The sequence below is a fragment of the Manis pentadactyla genome, chromosome 2 (genome assembly GCF_030020395.1).
Source record: "Manis pentadactyla isolate mManPen7 chromosome 2, mManPen7.hap1, whole genome shotgun sequence".
Classification (NCBI taxonomy): Eukaryota; Metazoa; Chordata; class Mammalia; order Pholidota; family Manidae; genus Manis; species Manis pentadactyla.
Genome location: NC_080020.1, coordinates 110,558,636 through 110,573,680, shown reverse-complemented (window position 1 = coordinate 110,573,680; position 15,045 = coordinate 110,558,636). Strand labels below are relative to the sequence as shown.

General features: G+C 43.7%; 1 protein-coding gene across 9 annotated transcripts in view; it reads left to right on the top strand.

The window, feature by feature from the left end:
• The first annotated feature begins 2,256 nt into the window (after positions 1–2,256).
• Positions 2,257–15,045, top strand: part of OSMR (oncostatin M receptor) — a 56,029-nt gene continuing 43,240 nt past the window's right edge. For 2 of the 9 annotated variants that reach the window (XM_036910827.2, XM_036910826.2), the window contains exon 1: positions 2,263–2,482. Coding sequence is in view for 1 of the 9 variants with exons in the window: in XM_036910828.2 (XP_036766723.2) it covers positions 3,031–3,074 (44 nt within the window). In the remaining 8 variants the exon portion in view is untranslated. Of the gene's footprint in view, positions 2,483–2,510; positions 2,702–2,944; positions 3,075–4,765; positions 4,834–15,045 lie in introns of those variants that run through there. The other 7 variants (XM_036910833.2, XM_036910831.2, XM_036910832.2 and 4 more) reach the window with 7 other exon arrangements.

The window sequence follows — 15,045 nt, the reverse complement described above, 5'->3', positions numbered from 1 at the left end:
ATAACAAATTATCACAAAGTTAATAGCTTAAAACAATAGAAACATATTCTCTCACAGTTCTGGAGCCCTGAAGTCTGCAATCAAGGTGTTGGCAGGGTTAGTTCCTGAAGGTCTCAGAGACACAAATCTGTTCTGTACCTTTCTCCTAGCTTCTGCTGGTTACCAGCAATCCTTGGCATTCTGGAATAACTCCAATCTCTGAGTAGTCACATGGCATTCCTCCTAGGTGTCTGTGTCCAAATTTCCCTCTTCCTATAAGAACAGCAGTCATTGGATTAATCCAGGAACTCATCTCAACTTTATTAAATCTGCAAAAAAATTTTCCAAAGAGTCATATTCTGAGGTCCTGGGAGGACATGAATTTTTGGAGGACATTATTCACCTAGTACACCACCGTAAGGGTATGATCACAAATTTACAGGTGCTATAGCAACTCTAGAAAGGGGGATACATTTAAGAAATTAGAATGGTGCACAAAATACATGAATTTTATATGGGCATCTATTGGAAGAGGTCATTGAGAGGATGTGACCTCCCATTGACCCATGAATTGGACCCAGGCAATTAGAGGCTCCTTACTCCATCCTCATCCTTGGAATGTATGTTTGCCCCACTGTTTCCACAACTGGAGCCATTTTCAAGGATGCATCCTTGAGAGAGTAATGTGTTATTGAGGCCATCTGGACTCAATATGTGACTGAACCTAAAGTCTCTATATAAATTCCTAAGTTCCTGGCCCATGAGTGTAGAGATCTACTCAACTTGCCCCTGCCACCAAGACAAGCCTGGTATGTAAGTTCCCTTGCTTATTAAACCTGCCACCTACAAACCTGGAGTGGCCTGTGTCTTTCTACAGCCTCTCCTTGCTCCGTGTATGGGGACCAATTTCAAATATCACTGGGGGAACACCCAAGGTTTCAAACCAACAACACTGAATTTTTTGCACCTTAGTTTCCTTCAATTGTAACAGGTGTGCACAATAGTTAAGACTCACTTTCTAGAAATTCCTCATACTCAAAGTAATTTTTAATTTCCCATCTTAAGAGAACCCCTTTGAGCTGCTTCTATAAAGAAGAAATTAACGTTTTTTCATTCAGTGAAATACAGAATCAGAAAAAGCCTTTCCAACTCTTCCAGACCTGGTTGGACAGAGTTTCCATAGCCATGCGAATGGCGAAACTAATGGACTCTTAAAGTAAGGAGAGGTGTGGCAAAGGACCCTACAGTACCTTTTCCTCATCAGCATCAAATATTTACTATGCATAATGGTCTTCATGGCACCATTAGGTATTAAGCGTATTTAGGCCTAATAAAAATTATTTCCATGGGATGACACTGGGGAGGGGCAAAAAAATGTGAACAAACATAAAAGTAACATTTGGGCTGATGGTGACATTTTAAGCCACGCAGTCAATTCAGGAAGTGATTCGAAGATATGATTCTCGTGGGTAATCCGTCTTGATCATTCTGGATTCCTCCCCGTACCCCGCACCCCCCGTCTGCCATTTGTGATACTTCCCAGGACCCCCCAAAAGCGAACCAGAACGGGCTTAACTGACCAGGCGCAAGGCCCGCAAAGCAAGCCTCGTAGACGTCGGGCAGGCGTCCTGGCGACCCCTCCGGACACTGGGGCCCTGCGCGCTCCTCCCAGGGTCGGCGAGGACTGCCACGCCGGAGGCGGTGTTAGGGTGAGGGTCACACTGGTGCCCAAGTCCAGACAGCTCTCGGTGGTAGTCCATCACACAACTGCAGAGAGAGGGCCAATATGTATCTCAAAGGGCCTGTATTTGAAATACGCATTTCGGATACTGGACGGCATTTTTTAAGAGGACAATTAGTCCCCGGGGCAGCACACACGGCTCCCTGAAACGAAGGCTTCAGACCTGTCCCTGCGGATGAGGCTGTGTCTGACCGGGCGTTTCTGGACAGGAATGAGAGCCTGGATCCTAGAACTCGCGTTCGGACACGTTTCTGTCGCTCTGAACGCCGAATGGAAACAGTGCGAAGTCTGGCTGGAGCGCTGGTCTTTCGCCCGAAGATTTTCTGCCGGGGAGCCCCGGAGCTGCGACCCCAGGTCGCGCCCACGAGCGGCCGCGCGGGGACACCCGCTCCCGGGCTCTCGGCCTCGCGGGTCAGCGGCGCGCGCCGTTTCCCGCCCGCGCGGGTCCTGCCCAGGCCTCTCCCACTTCCTTGCCACGGGCGCCGCCCGCCCAGTCCGGCCGCACCCCCGGGCCCCGTCCCTTTCCCCAGGGACCAGAGGGAGGCGAATTCCTGTGGGTCCCAGGAGGGCCAGGAGTGCGCGGCCAGACGGGAAATTGCAAAAGCCCTCGGCCCTCTGCCCTCCCCCGCGGCCTTCCCGTAACTCCCGCCCCTGGGCGCTCGCCCCGCAGCTGATTCACAGCCGGCCGGCCGCCTCTGCACGTCCGCACCCGCGGCCCGCGCGCGCCGAGGACCGGGCCGACTCGCGGAGCCCTCCGCTGGGGTGAGTAGCCCCGCGCGCGGTCGTAGGCTGCCCGCCGCTCCCTCCGCTGCTTTTCCCGCGGGTGGCGCCGCGGCACTCGGACCCCTTTGCAGCCCCTTCCCGGATGGAAGCGTACCGAAGCGCGGCCGCCTGCCTCCTCTGCCCCCGTTTGCTTTGGCTTGGGGTTCCATCTGCCGCGGGACGGTGCTGAGGGGTCCTCGCCTGTGACCCACCTACCTGGTGCGTAACACTAAGAGTAACTCTTTCCAGAGCGCACTCTTCCGTCGTCGCGGCATGTTCGTTGCATTTAAATTCCCATTGGATCCACGTCTGCCTCTGCCTCTCTCTCAAAACACGCCGCACTAGCTGACTCTTGTCTGCAGCCCGCCCACCCCCCCACTCCGCACTCTTAGACGCCACCTGCCAGTCACTTCTCTCGGGGTGGAGTTGGCGATCTCCCTCCACCCGGGCTCTGTTTACACCTACAAGTGGGAGGCGCTCCCACATGGACAAGAAAACCCGGTGGTGCTTCCGCGCCGGGGCGTACGTCTGTCTCTCCTGCGGCATGAATGGCAGCATCACGAGTTGGCACTTTCGGCGGCGGGATCCTTGGGTTTGTAACCTCCCCACCCTTTTATAGGCAAACCTAGGCGTGAAGGAGCCCAGTCAGACCGCAGAGCTGGCTGTAGTGGTGCTGAAATCCCAGAGCCAAGGGCTTTGCCCCTGACTCCAGGGAGTCCTTTCTTGATAGTCCTTGGCCACCCCTTCATCTGCCTACCCATCGTGCCTGCTTGCCTGCCTGCCCTGTGGGGGGAGGCACAGTGCTAAATACCACCGAGAAGGGCTGCTTAACAGACACGCTTGAAGACACTGTGAATGAGCTTGTTCTCCAACTCAAGAGGAGTGAGGGGATTGTTGATGTATGCAGAGGACACAATAGGATGCGGCGTATTTAATTTGAGCTAAAAGGAAAGAAACTTTGGATCTTATTCCCAGGTCTAAAACTGACTTTGGGACTGGGCTCACTTTCTTCCTCTGCAAAATAGTAATGGTTTATACTTTCTGTGAACCAGGCACTAGTCTAAGTACTTTACATATATGCTAGCTCATTTAAGCTTCACTAAGGAAGGAGGTGGTAGTTTTGTCGTTCTCATTTTATTAGTGAAGAAAACGAAGCCCAGAGATGTTAAACAATTTGTCTATGGTCACACAGCTAGTAGGTGACAGGATTTGGCTTTGGAGTGCTTACAACCACTATGTTGTGCCCCAAACTCTCAGGCCCTTTCTGGAGCAACTCTGAGGTGTTGCTTCATTATGTCCTGTTTTGTCTCTTGAGCTGCTTTAAAAATGCACTCAGAGACCCTTGAGGCTGAAGGCCCCCAGTCAGAATGGCCAAGGATTCCCTAACTTAAGTGAGCCTCAGAATCATTCTTGGAGCTTTTCAAAGTACTAGACTCCAAACTTAGTCATCTATTCAGAATCTGCAGGGCCTGCTCAGTTTGATGTCTCACCTGCTAGCATTCAGTAGTTAAAATGCCTCCAGTGGCAGGGAGCTCACCACCTAACATTTCATTGCTGGACAGAGCTAATTCTCAGCTGTAACTTTCCTCCTTATGATTTACATCTTTTTCCTGGTCTGTCTCCTGCTACTCAGCAAACATGTCTAAGCCTTTTGTATCAGAGCCACCTTAAGAGTGTCTTGAGCCACATTGAGGAGAATGCTTACTTACACACTGGGTCTCCCTCTTTCTACCCTTTTAACCTGAAAGACCAGGAACACTTACAGGGGTGCACAGAGGTGTTCCGGAGTCCCTGATGTTTCTTATAACCCTTTTATCCTGAGAAAAGAACCAATCAGGATGACTATTACAGTTTTGAAAGAGGCGTCAGTGGTAATACGCTTAAGAGGAAGGAGTGTGTTTCCTTGGGGGAACTGGGCTGAGGCACTGTTGGTTTGGATAGAAGGAAATCTTAGGGTCATCTAGCTCAGTTACAGGAACAGTAAGCCCTGGCTTTCCTCTTCCCTGGAGAAGGAAGTTCTCTTTGACTTAAAAAAATATATGAAATGGGGAAATATAAATAAATAAAATATTATGGGAAATGCCTCTCCCACCAAGCAGGCTTCTTTGTAGCTACACAAAGTGAGAGGTCCTTTTCCAGCAGCAGTGTCCTTGATTCACAGCCTTGTCCTTCTCATTTTAGTTCTGCTGGGTTTTCAGCATTTATTTACTCCAGATTGTCTGTCTCTTATTTTTGTTTTAAAAATAATACAAATAGTAATTGAATACATTCTCATTCAAACAGTAAAGAAGTATATGGAATGAAATGTAGAAGTACCATCTTCACTCTTACTCCCTCTCAGAAGAGGGAAGGTAAGATTTTTTCATTTTCTATTCATTTGCATAATATGTGTATATATATATATATGTATGCATATGTAAATGAGATTTTACTCTACATTGTGCAGCTTATTTTTTCCACCTACCACTTCTTAGAGATTTTCCCATGTCTGTACATCTTTTCTTAATGGCTACATGTTATTCTAAAGTAGAAATATAATTTATCCATGCTTTCCCTTACTGATGGACATTTGGGTTTAAAATTATTCAGCATTAGCCAATAGTGCTTCAGGGAAGACTGTGCGTTTATCTTTGTGCTTAACCCTGAATATTTCTGTGGAATAGAATCGTAGGAGTGTCAAAGGGTGTGTCCATTTTTCAACTTGATAGATACAACCTCTCAAATTGCACAGTTGCAACCCACCCCAGTTACTAATTTAAACTCAGTGCATGAGAATGTTACCCTCATTCTTCCCGACATCAGCTATTATCTTTTTTAATTTTAATGTTCAAATCCAGTAAATGAGTGAAATCCGATGTGGCATTTAAGTTTCATTTTTCTGATTACTGCAATTTAACATCTGTAAATATTTATAGCTCATAAGTGTTTTCTGGGAATTACCTGTTCATGTCCTTTGCCTGTTTTTCTATTGAGTCACTTTTTCCTATCCCTGTTTATTGCAGAAACTCTATACCTGTTCAGGATCTTAATCCTTGTCTGTTACAGATGATGCAAATATTTCTCCTAGTATAATGCTTTTTTCTCTCCAGTGTTTTTAATGTGGTTAAATATATAATATAAACATTTACCACTTCAACCATCTTGGAGTATACTGGTAGGGTTAAGCACACTGTTGGATGTATTTTTGGGCAACCACTGCCGTCATCTGTCTCCACAACTCTTTCATCTTGCAAAACTGAAGCTCTGTGCCCATTAAACACTAACTCCTCATTCCTGCCCCTCTCCAGTCCCTGGCAATTTCTTAATGAAATTGACTACTTTCTGTTTGAATTCGACTACTCCAGGTACCTCTTATAAATGGAGAATATATAGGATTTGTCATTTTACGATTTATCATTTTACGATTTTACATTTAGCAAAGTGTACTTTAGGCTCATCCATGTTGTAACAGGTATCAGAATTTTCTTCTCTTTTTCAGATTAATATTCCATTGTAGTGTCTATCACATTTTGCTTTCTATTCATAAAAGCTTTTGCTTTTAACTACCTTTTGCTGCACAGAAGTTTTAACTGTTTAAACTGTTACCAACTTTGCAATCTCATGATTTCTGTGCTTTGGCTAGCTTAGGAAGGTCTTTTTCTCCTAAAAGTTATTTTTTTAAATTATCTTATTTTCTTCTTTTATTTTCATTTGGATTTTTACACTTAGCTCTTTAAAATATCAGATTTTTGTATAAGATGAAAGAGTAGGGTGTAACAACTTTTTTTCTAAAGTTTTAGACAGTTAATCCCATACCATTTAATCAACTTTTTTTCCAACTCACTTGAAATTCTGTATTTCTAGTAAATTAAATTCCTCTTCATATAAGGGTCTGTTTCAGGATTCTATTCTAGTATTTTTTAAATATTTAGTAGTATATATTTGTACTTTAAAAAATTTTTTTAGAAATGATTTCATACACTTTCTCTTTTGTATAAACTTTGGCTTGTCAAGTTTAATAAATACTGTTGAAATTTTTCATAAGATGTTTTTAGGTTTATAACTGATAGTAATTTTTTTGCATTAATATTCGTTGTGGTAAGAACTCAAAGCATGGAGGAAGCAATGTAATGTGCTAAAGAGCCACACTTTGGGGAGTGACCCATCTGGTTTCGAGTTCTGAATTAACTATGTCAACCTATGTTAAAGTTACTTGTAACCTTTCTTAGCTTTCATTTCTTTATCTGTGTATGGGGATAATAACATAACATTTTTCGTAGGGATGTTGTGAAGATTCCATTAATAAATGTATGTAAATCACGTAACAAAGCACCTGGTAGAGAGCATCCAATACATGCTAGCTGGGATAATTTCATATTGACCTTTGTATCCTAGTATGGGCTCTGCAGTGTGCTTTATCAAAGAAAACAAATAATCTTTTCCTTTGTTTATCATTAGTATTCTTGGAGACAAAAATATGTAATAAATATTGCATATAGGTGTGCTGCTCACTCTTCAATATGCATGTGAATTACCTGGAGATCTTTGTTTAAGTGCAGATTTTTATTCAATAGATCTAAAGTGTGTTCTGAGATTTTTGCATTTCTAACAAGCTCCTGGGTAATGTCAGTGCTGCTCTGCTGGTCCTCTGTCCATACCTTGAGTATATAGTCATTCACTGGTGTTTAAAATTAAGCTGCTAGTGATAGTATTTGCTATTGGGATAAATGTGATCGACAGGACTTGTAAATTGCTTTCTTACATTTACAGTTGACTTCTGAACAACACAGAGGTTAGGGTGCCAACCCTTACACAGTTGAAAATCCTTTTATAACTCTTGGTTCCTCCAAAACATAACTATTAATAACCTACTGTTGACCAGAAGCCTCACTGACAACAAAAACAGTCAATTCACACATATTTTGTATGTTATGTGTATTATGAAGGTATTCTTACAATTAAGTAAGCTAGAGAAAAGAAAATGTTTTCCAAATTGTCACTGATCTCCAAAAAATTTCCAGTGTATTTATTGAAAAAATCCACTTAAAAGTGGACCTGTGTGTTTCAAACCCATGTTGTTCAAAGGTCAAATGTATATGCTAAATAATTAAATTACAGTGTATTTCTTTCCTCTCATATTTCCCCCACCTTTTTTTTTTAATGAGAGCACTAAATCTAAATATAATACCAAGTTCTATTCTTAGATCAAAATCATTAACGCAGTTAACTGGATTATTTAAAACTGTTGTGTTAAGATGAAGACAGTCACATAAGATATATCCAGTCTGAGTATGAAATCTAAAGTCAACTGAAAGAAAAGACACAATTACAAGTGTCTTAGCAAATAGAAAATGTAAGACATAAGGAACACTTGGAAAAACATAAGATAAAAGAACTCATGGAAAACACAGAGTGAGGTCCACTGTGTAACCATGCAGCATGCGCTGACTCTTAAGAAAACATATATCAACAGACGCTATGCTGTCATGTGAGTATATTTTCCCACATGGTGTTATTGTAACCAAAGTCCACTGCCCGAAGTTCACTGTAAGCCAAACACAGGATACTGGCCTTTACAAAAGCAATGAACTTTACTGCAGTATGACTGAGCGAGGAAATGGGAGGCTAGCTCAAATCCGTGTGCTCATCAGCAAGAGGGGCTTTTGCAAGGAGCATGGTGAAGTTGGGAAATTGCTACTCTGGCTTCTCCATCCCACAGTGATTGGCACATCCTCTGATTTCCTATGATAGCTGGGTTTTGTATATCAGATAACGAGGTGCATGCTGATCTGGGACACCCTTTCTCACCAAAAAGGTCAGTGCCTGGGCAAACAAACCTATCTTGCACATACTCTCACGACATGACTGGTTTTGCCTGGATCTAGAAGATTTCTGGGGAGGCCCTGACGGGGGCTTGGAGGCTTCCAGTTCCCTGGAAAATATGAATCGTCTGTGACTGTTACCCTGCAGGGCATGGTTTCATTATATCTTGGTCACTTCTCTCTTCTCTCAATCACCCTCAGAGGGGACTTTGAACATGTTAACTAGACATACCTTAGTGTGCCCATCTGGCAGAAGGGAATGATTGTATGTTTTTCTACCCAGGATACTGGTTGCTTTCTGTATTTGGAAACACACTTTTTAAATGCCTGTAGTTCTCTCAGGAGCTGAGAGATCACATTTTTGTACAGAAGCATAAGATAACCTCATAGGTTGATCTAGTACCTAAAAAATACCAACCTGTTTTCAGGTCTGTTTTACAGCTCTGGACTGGATTTGAATTGTAAAACACTATCAGCTTGTTTAACCTTGTTGGGGGTACATGTCTCAAATGTGGAAGTAGTGGAATTGCCACTATTTGCATATGTAAATATATTAAAACACATTTTAAATGATGCTTTGTGCTGCAGAATTACATAACTTGAGATAATTAACCATAATTCCCCTTATCCTGCCCACCTCCCTTACCCCCTCCCAGCTATAAATACCTAACTGTTAGTAGTTGGGTGTCTTTGGGACCATATTTGGATCCTTTGAATAGGAGATAGCAAAGCAGAAATAGATATGCAGCAGATTTGGGGGGAAGCTCTTGGGAAGGGAAAAAGGAACAGGGATGTCAGAGGAGCTCTGCAAACCTGATTGAGTTCTACACCTATGGAAGTGGACAGGCGAGGAGGAAGGTGGGGAGGGAAGAGCTCTTCCAGCCACACTGCAGTTCTGAGAATGTTTTGGCCAGGCCAGAGGGGACACTTCAAATCAAAGGTTGCCCAGGCAGAAAAGGCTTGTCTTGACCATTGGCTCGGAGCAGCCTGGGGGAACTCTGAGCTCAGGTGTGAATGTGCAGCAGATCCAAAGATGTAGAGGCTGCCTGTCTAAGCCCCCAAGACAGGCCCTTGTAAAGGGACCTCTCAGTGCCATAGCTGCGTGGTCACCACACTTCCCTTCCAGAGGTGGTGTTATGTGCATACTGTTTTGAAACTTGCTTTGTCACGCAGTATTTTTAGACATTCTTCCCTATCAGCACACAGGTCTATTTCATCCTTTTTGACAGTTTCATAGTATTCCTCTGTAGAATGCTTAAACTTTCTAATTCCTTTTGATGGCTATTTGGATTTCATTTCTTTCCCTCAGTATTAACAATGCTACAATGAATATTATTTAAATATATAATTTGTTTGTATAGGCACACATTTACATAAATATACAAGCATACTATCTATGGGATAGAATTCCAGAAATAAAATTTCTGGATTAAAGGGAATACACATTGAAATTTTAATAGATATTGCCAAAACAACCTTGGTAAACTTGTGCTTTTTCACCATCAGAGTAACAATACCTATTTCTTCAAACTCTGAGGAGTGTTAGGATTCAATACCTTTTCAGGCTTTACCAGGTGGATACCACACAGACACACATAACAGACATATATAGTTTTAATTTGCATTTATTTTATTAGTGATATTGTCCATTTTTTTCTTTTCTGATTATTGGTGTTTGTTTTTTTGTGAATTACATATTCATGTAATTTGCCAGCTTTCCTACAAGGCTGTCTATTTTTGATTGATTTCTAAGAGCTCCTTATGTATTAGCAATAATAATTCTCTGCCATAACTATTAAAACTATTGCTCCCAGTCTGTTGTTGGATCAATATTAGCACTAGTTTTTTTTAATGTTCAGTTAATCAATGTAGCAATCTTTTCTTTATTGCTTCCAGGTTTCATATGCTAAAACAAATTATATAAATATTCACTCATCTTATTCTTGTAATTTTAATGTTATTTCTTGCATTTATATCTCTGTGCACCTGCAATTAATTTTGTTGGAGGGAGTGAGGGAACAGTAATAATGATAAAAAGTTAACATTAATTGGATTTTCTGTTTGTAGGTTCTCATAATGTTATTTAATCCCCATGCCAGTTCAATGAGGTTGGTTCTTTATTCTCATTTTACAGAAAAAAAAATTGAAACTTACATGGGTTAAGTAACTTGTCCATGGTCATATAGTTATTAAGTGTCAGAGTAGGCATACTACGCTGAGTAGTCTCACGTCAGAGCCTATGTACTTAGTTATTACAGCTTTCTTTTCGCACAAATGTCCAGGCTGTTGTTCCAGTACCATTTGGGGGAGAGGGGGTAATGTATCTTTTCTCAAAAAATTTAAAACATCACCTTTAACATACATTACATTCTTACCTATCTTTTGGATCTATGTTTTCCATTCCTTTCTTTGGCTTCACTTACCACTTAGAGACTTAGCTTTAATCCTAACTGGGGTCCAAATTCCAAGGACCTTTAACAGAACATGGCTTAAAAAAAAGAAAATCAGTTGTGCGTGAACCAGTTCAGTCTCGTAAATCAGGATTGACCTGACACAGCTGGTAGAAATACTTACCTGGGTAGGTTTAGAAGGGAAAACATGCCAGAAACTTCCATGGGCACATCTCCCAGCCACGGACACTTGAGGAGGAAGGGTGGTAGAACTGGAGAGAAAACCTGTAGGTCCTCAGTCCTGTGCTGTAATGGTGGAGGCCCTTTCAAAGGGACTCCCAAAGGCAAAAAGCAGTGCTCACGAAAAAAAAAAAGAAATCCAAGAAATATGGGGAACCTCCAGGAAGCGGCATTACGCTCTTTGCACTGCCACCCAGAGCTCTCTCACCAAGTGCACACGCCCGAGCACGCGTCCCAGATGAACAGCTTCTTTCTTTAAAATTGTATTTGCATATGACATCATCAGGGCACCCAGCCAGTTTTGAAGAGTTTGGCAGTACACCCAAGTTCTTAGGAAGCAAATGACTGATTAAGCTGCTTCTCATGGGAATAATTTGTGGTGGGGAAACTTCCCTGGAATAAATGTTTTAGTAATGACAGAACAAGAAGTGCTGGGGAAAAGGGCAAACCTTTTCAGAAGTTGTTTTGTTACACATGTGGTATCTATACTGAAGGATACACAAAGTCATCTGCCTTTGGCCAAGAGACAAGATTTGAATGAGAAGTTCTATGAAATGAGTGGGTAATTTTTCTTTTCTTTCCTTCTTTTTTCCACCCAGAGAAGGAATGCCAGTGGAAGACTATGAATAAGGCAATATTTGGCAACAGAAAAAGTAGAAGGGCCTGAAAAGAAATCTGTTTCCATTAAAATAAATTGAAAAGAGAGAATGAGAAAATTGGTACAAATTTTTATTCATTTACCAGATACTTAATGGGTAGTACCTCTGTTCTGGGGCTGCTAGACAGCGGGAGTAAGGACCAGGTGTGACCTCAAGCTGCTCAGTCTGGCTGGGAATGCTGGGAAGAGAGAGAGAGAAAGACATCTGGGGAAAAGGCCAAGGCCTGTGGATGAGCGGGAAAATAATCTTTCCTTTCTGAGCTCTTCTTTGTACTTCCCTAACTTCCTTTTCCTGCTGGGAACTGGAAGTGGCAGTGCTGGAAGTTGCAGAGGGAAAGCCTGTTGAATCAGTGGGGGGTGGGGTGGCCTTTCTAGCTGCGGAGGAAAACCCAACTCCGCTGGGAGAGTGGTGAGTGCCAGTGGGGAACCCGCGCCAGCAACTGGCTGACTCTGAAGGAGCTCAGCAGCCCAGCCTGGACTGGCAGCTCTGATTCTTGAGGTGATGTAAGAACGCCTGTCCTAATCCTGTATTTTCCTTTGGATCTGCATAAGCAGGTGGAGTACAGGGTGTGGAGCACCCCAGAGCTGCGTGCACCCATCTCCCTCTTCTATCCGTGCTCCCTCTCAGGGCCATCCAGTCCTGTGACTCTAAATGCTGTACGTGTGCCCGGAGCACGCCTGACTCCATCCCCCAGCCAGGACCCCTCCCACGAACTCCATTCCCTCTGCTATCCTCCCTTAGCAGAGCTGACGAATCAGCAGGGGGCTCCCTAGCTCTGCTTGGATGTCACAGAAGCATCTCAAATTTGTCATGCCACAGACTGAGCCCCTCGTGCAGCCCACTACATCTCTTCTTCCCACTACATGCCATTCTTCACTAGTGGCAGTGGCAATTCCCTTCTTCCAGGGACTCAGGCCAAATTCTTGGAGCCATTAGAGATGTCTCCCTTTGTCACCACCCCTCACACCCTGCCGGCTCTCTTTCAAAAATCTCTGGGATTGCACCACTGTTTCCACTTCAGGTGCCCTTCCCCTGGTCAGCGCGGGCATCACTCTCCCTGGACAGTTGCCTAACCTCCTAACTTCCCTCCCTACTGCCCTGCTTGCCTCCTTCAGCCTCTTCTCCTTACAGGGTCTTTCCTGTTCAGAGTGAGAGAGCCCATGTTACTGCTCTGCCTAGAACTGCCTAGGGGCTCCCATCCAGCTCAGAGTAGAGGCCAAAGTTTCGAGAATGCCTTCCTTGCCTGCTTTCGGTGTCTGTGTGCCCTCTGATTTCACCTCCTGGCACTCACCTCCTTGTTCACTCCATACCCGGCCCCTTATTCTTCCGTATGTGTGCCAAGCACTCTTCCGCCTCTGGAGCTTTGCACACTCCACTTTCTCACCCCCAGGTTTTTCACTGTGCTGGTTGGGGGCTCCCCAGGAAACAGCTGGTGCACTGGGCAGAGGATGAGGATTTCTGTAGGAGGTGTGGCGGGGGGATCACACGGGTTGTGCAGTCACCAGGGCTTGGAAGCTGCTAGCTTAGCCCTTGGTGTCTGTGTTTTTCCTGCAGCATTAGGCTAGGCTCTGCGCCATCAGGGGAGCTGTTCCTGTGGCACTTCCTGCAGCAGGCTCCATGGATGTGCTTCCATCTACTGACTCCCGTTCTGCAAGTTTTAATGAATGTCATTGATTTTTACCAGAAGGTTTCAGACAACAGCTAGGACTCAAAGTTCTGCATGTGGTCCTATGGTGGTCTGCAGCCTGAAACATTGGGATGGTGGCTGACCAGTCACACCACTCAAAATAATCACTTTGCTGCTGGGCAGGCAACAACCCTAATGGGACGGTTGCCACCTATCCAGCAGGTGCAAAACTGTGCACATTGCAACTGATGAGAGGAGAAACACTCAATCTGAGCGGCTGCTGAAGGTGCTCTCTCAGATTCACCGCCTGACGCTGTGAGACGCTGGGGAGAAGCAGGGCTTCCAGACAAAACTGTCCTGCTGATTCAGACTTGCCTGTGAGACCCGGGCCTGAGAGATACTTGTAAACACTCACTTCTCATTTTGGTTATGTGACAACTTTTATCCTTTAATTTCTGGTTACTCTTAATTGGCAGTGGCTTCTAACTTTTAGTTTGAAGTTTCTCTGCCTCCATGACTTGTTTAATTTTTGTGGCATGTAAAAGACCTGATTTACTAGGACAACAAATTTTTACAAACATTTAGAAACATTAAATGTTTTAGAAACATTTAGCCCTCAAACAGGAACCGGGACAATGTGTCTGTTGCCTCCTGAATCATCTGCTTTTAAATTTATGGGATGAGATTTCCTTCCAATGGTGGCACCTTGCATTCCTTAGGTGATGTAAAAGCAAGGAGAATCAGATCCTGTACCCATAGACCAGGATTGGAAGGATATTTCAGATGCACAGTGAATATCACATGCTGACATTTTTCTTTGCCTCTCCTTTGGTTTTGAGCAAAAACTCTTTTCTCTTGAATTAGCTGCCCCCCCTGGCTTTGATATTCAGTTGTATAGGAACCTATTTGAAGTTGTAAGTAGAGATTTTAGAGAGGTATGAATGGTCTGTTGCCAAGAAGAGAAGTAATAGAAAGCAGTGCTTGAAGGAATAGGAATAAAAGCTGTCCTTGGCAGATTTGTGCTTCTACTTGTAGTCGGGCTCATATATAAGCAGGTTCAACCACCCTAGAGTAATTTAATGGCTTGGTTTACCCTCTTCCTGTCTTCACTGTTGTTTGATTTACGTGTAAAATACTACTTAAATCAACAGAGGGTGTGGGCAGTGAAAATGGATGATATGGTTTACTGAATTTCTGGCTTTTGATGAAGTCTAGGTGGCTAGACAGAGGCAAAACTTGACTTTGAATTATTTCGTTGCTTTTCTCTGTGATGAGTCAGAGTTTGAAGTAGCGAAGTGAAATTCAGTGTTTCCCCTGACTAACACACTTATTATTAAATTAAGAACATATTAACCTTCTTGAGGTCATGCTGGCCCATTCTGCATGCCCTCGGATTGCCCCGTGGTCAAAGGACTTGATGAATCAGTGACACTCTTTGCCCTGCAGTTTACAACCCCCATCTAAGACAAGGAAAACCGGAAATTCTTTTAACAATGAAACACTGATTTTCTCTTTAGGTAGAATGTGGTCATTTTTCCTAGATGACATTTTAATGGGAGAAGAGTAGAGATGACTTTCCTACGAATAATTCAAATTTAGCTCTTCTGAGACTGTGGCCCGTCTATTATACTTACCTTTGTTTCTCTGCTTTTACTTTCTACATACACCTTTGCTTGGTTTGAGGAAATCCGCTGACCACTTACCTATTGTCACACAGCCCCAGTGGCCCATGGCGGTAAGCATTTATTGTTCCCGCCTCTGGGATCAGCCACGCTTGGCTGTGGTGTGGCCAGTGCCCACTGAGCTAGGTGGTCCCAGCTGGAGCAGCCGAGATGACAGTCATGCT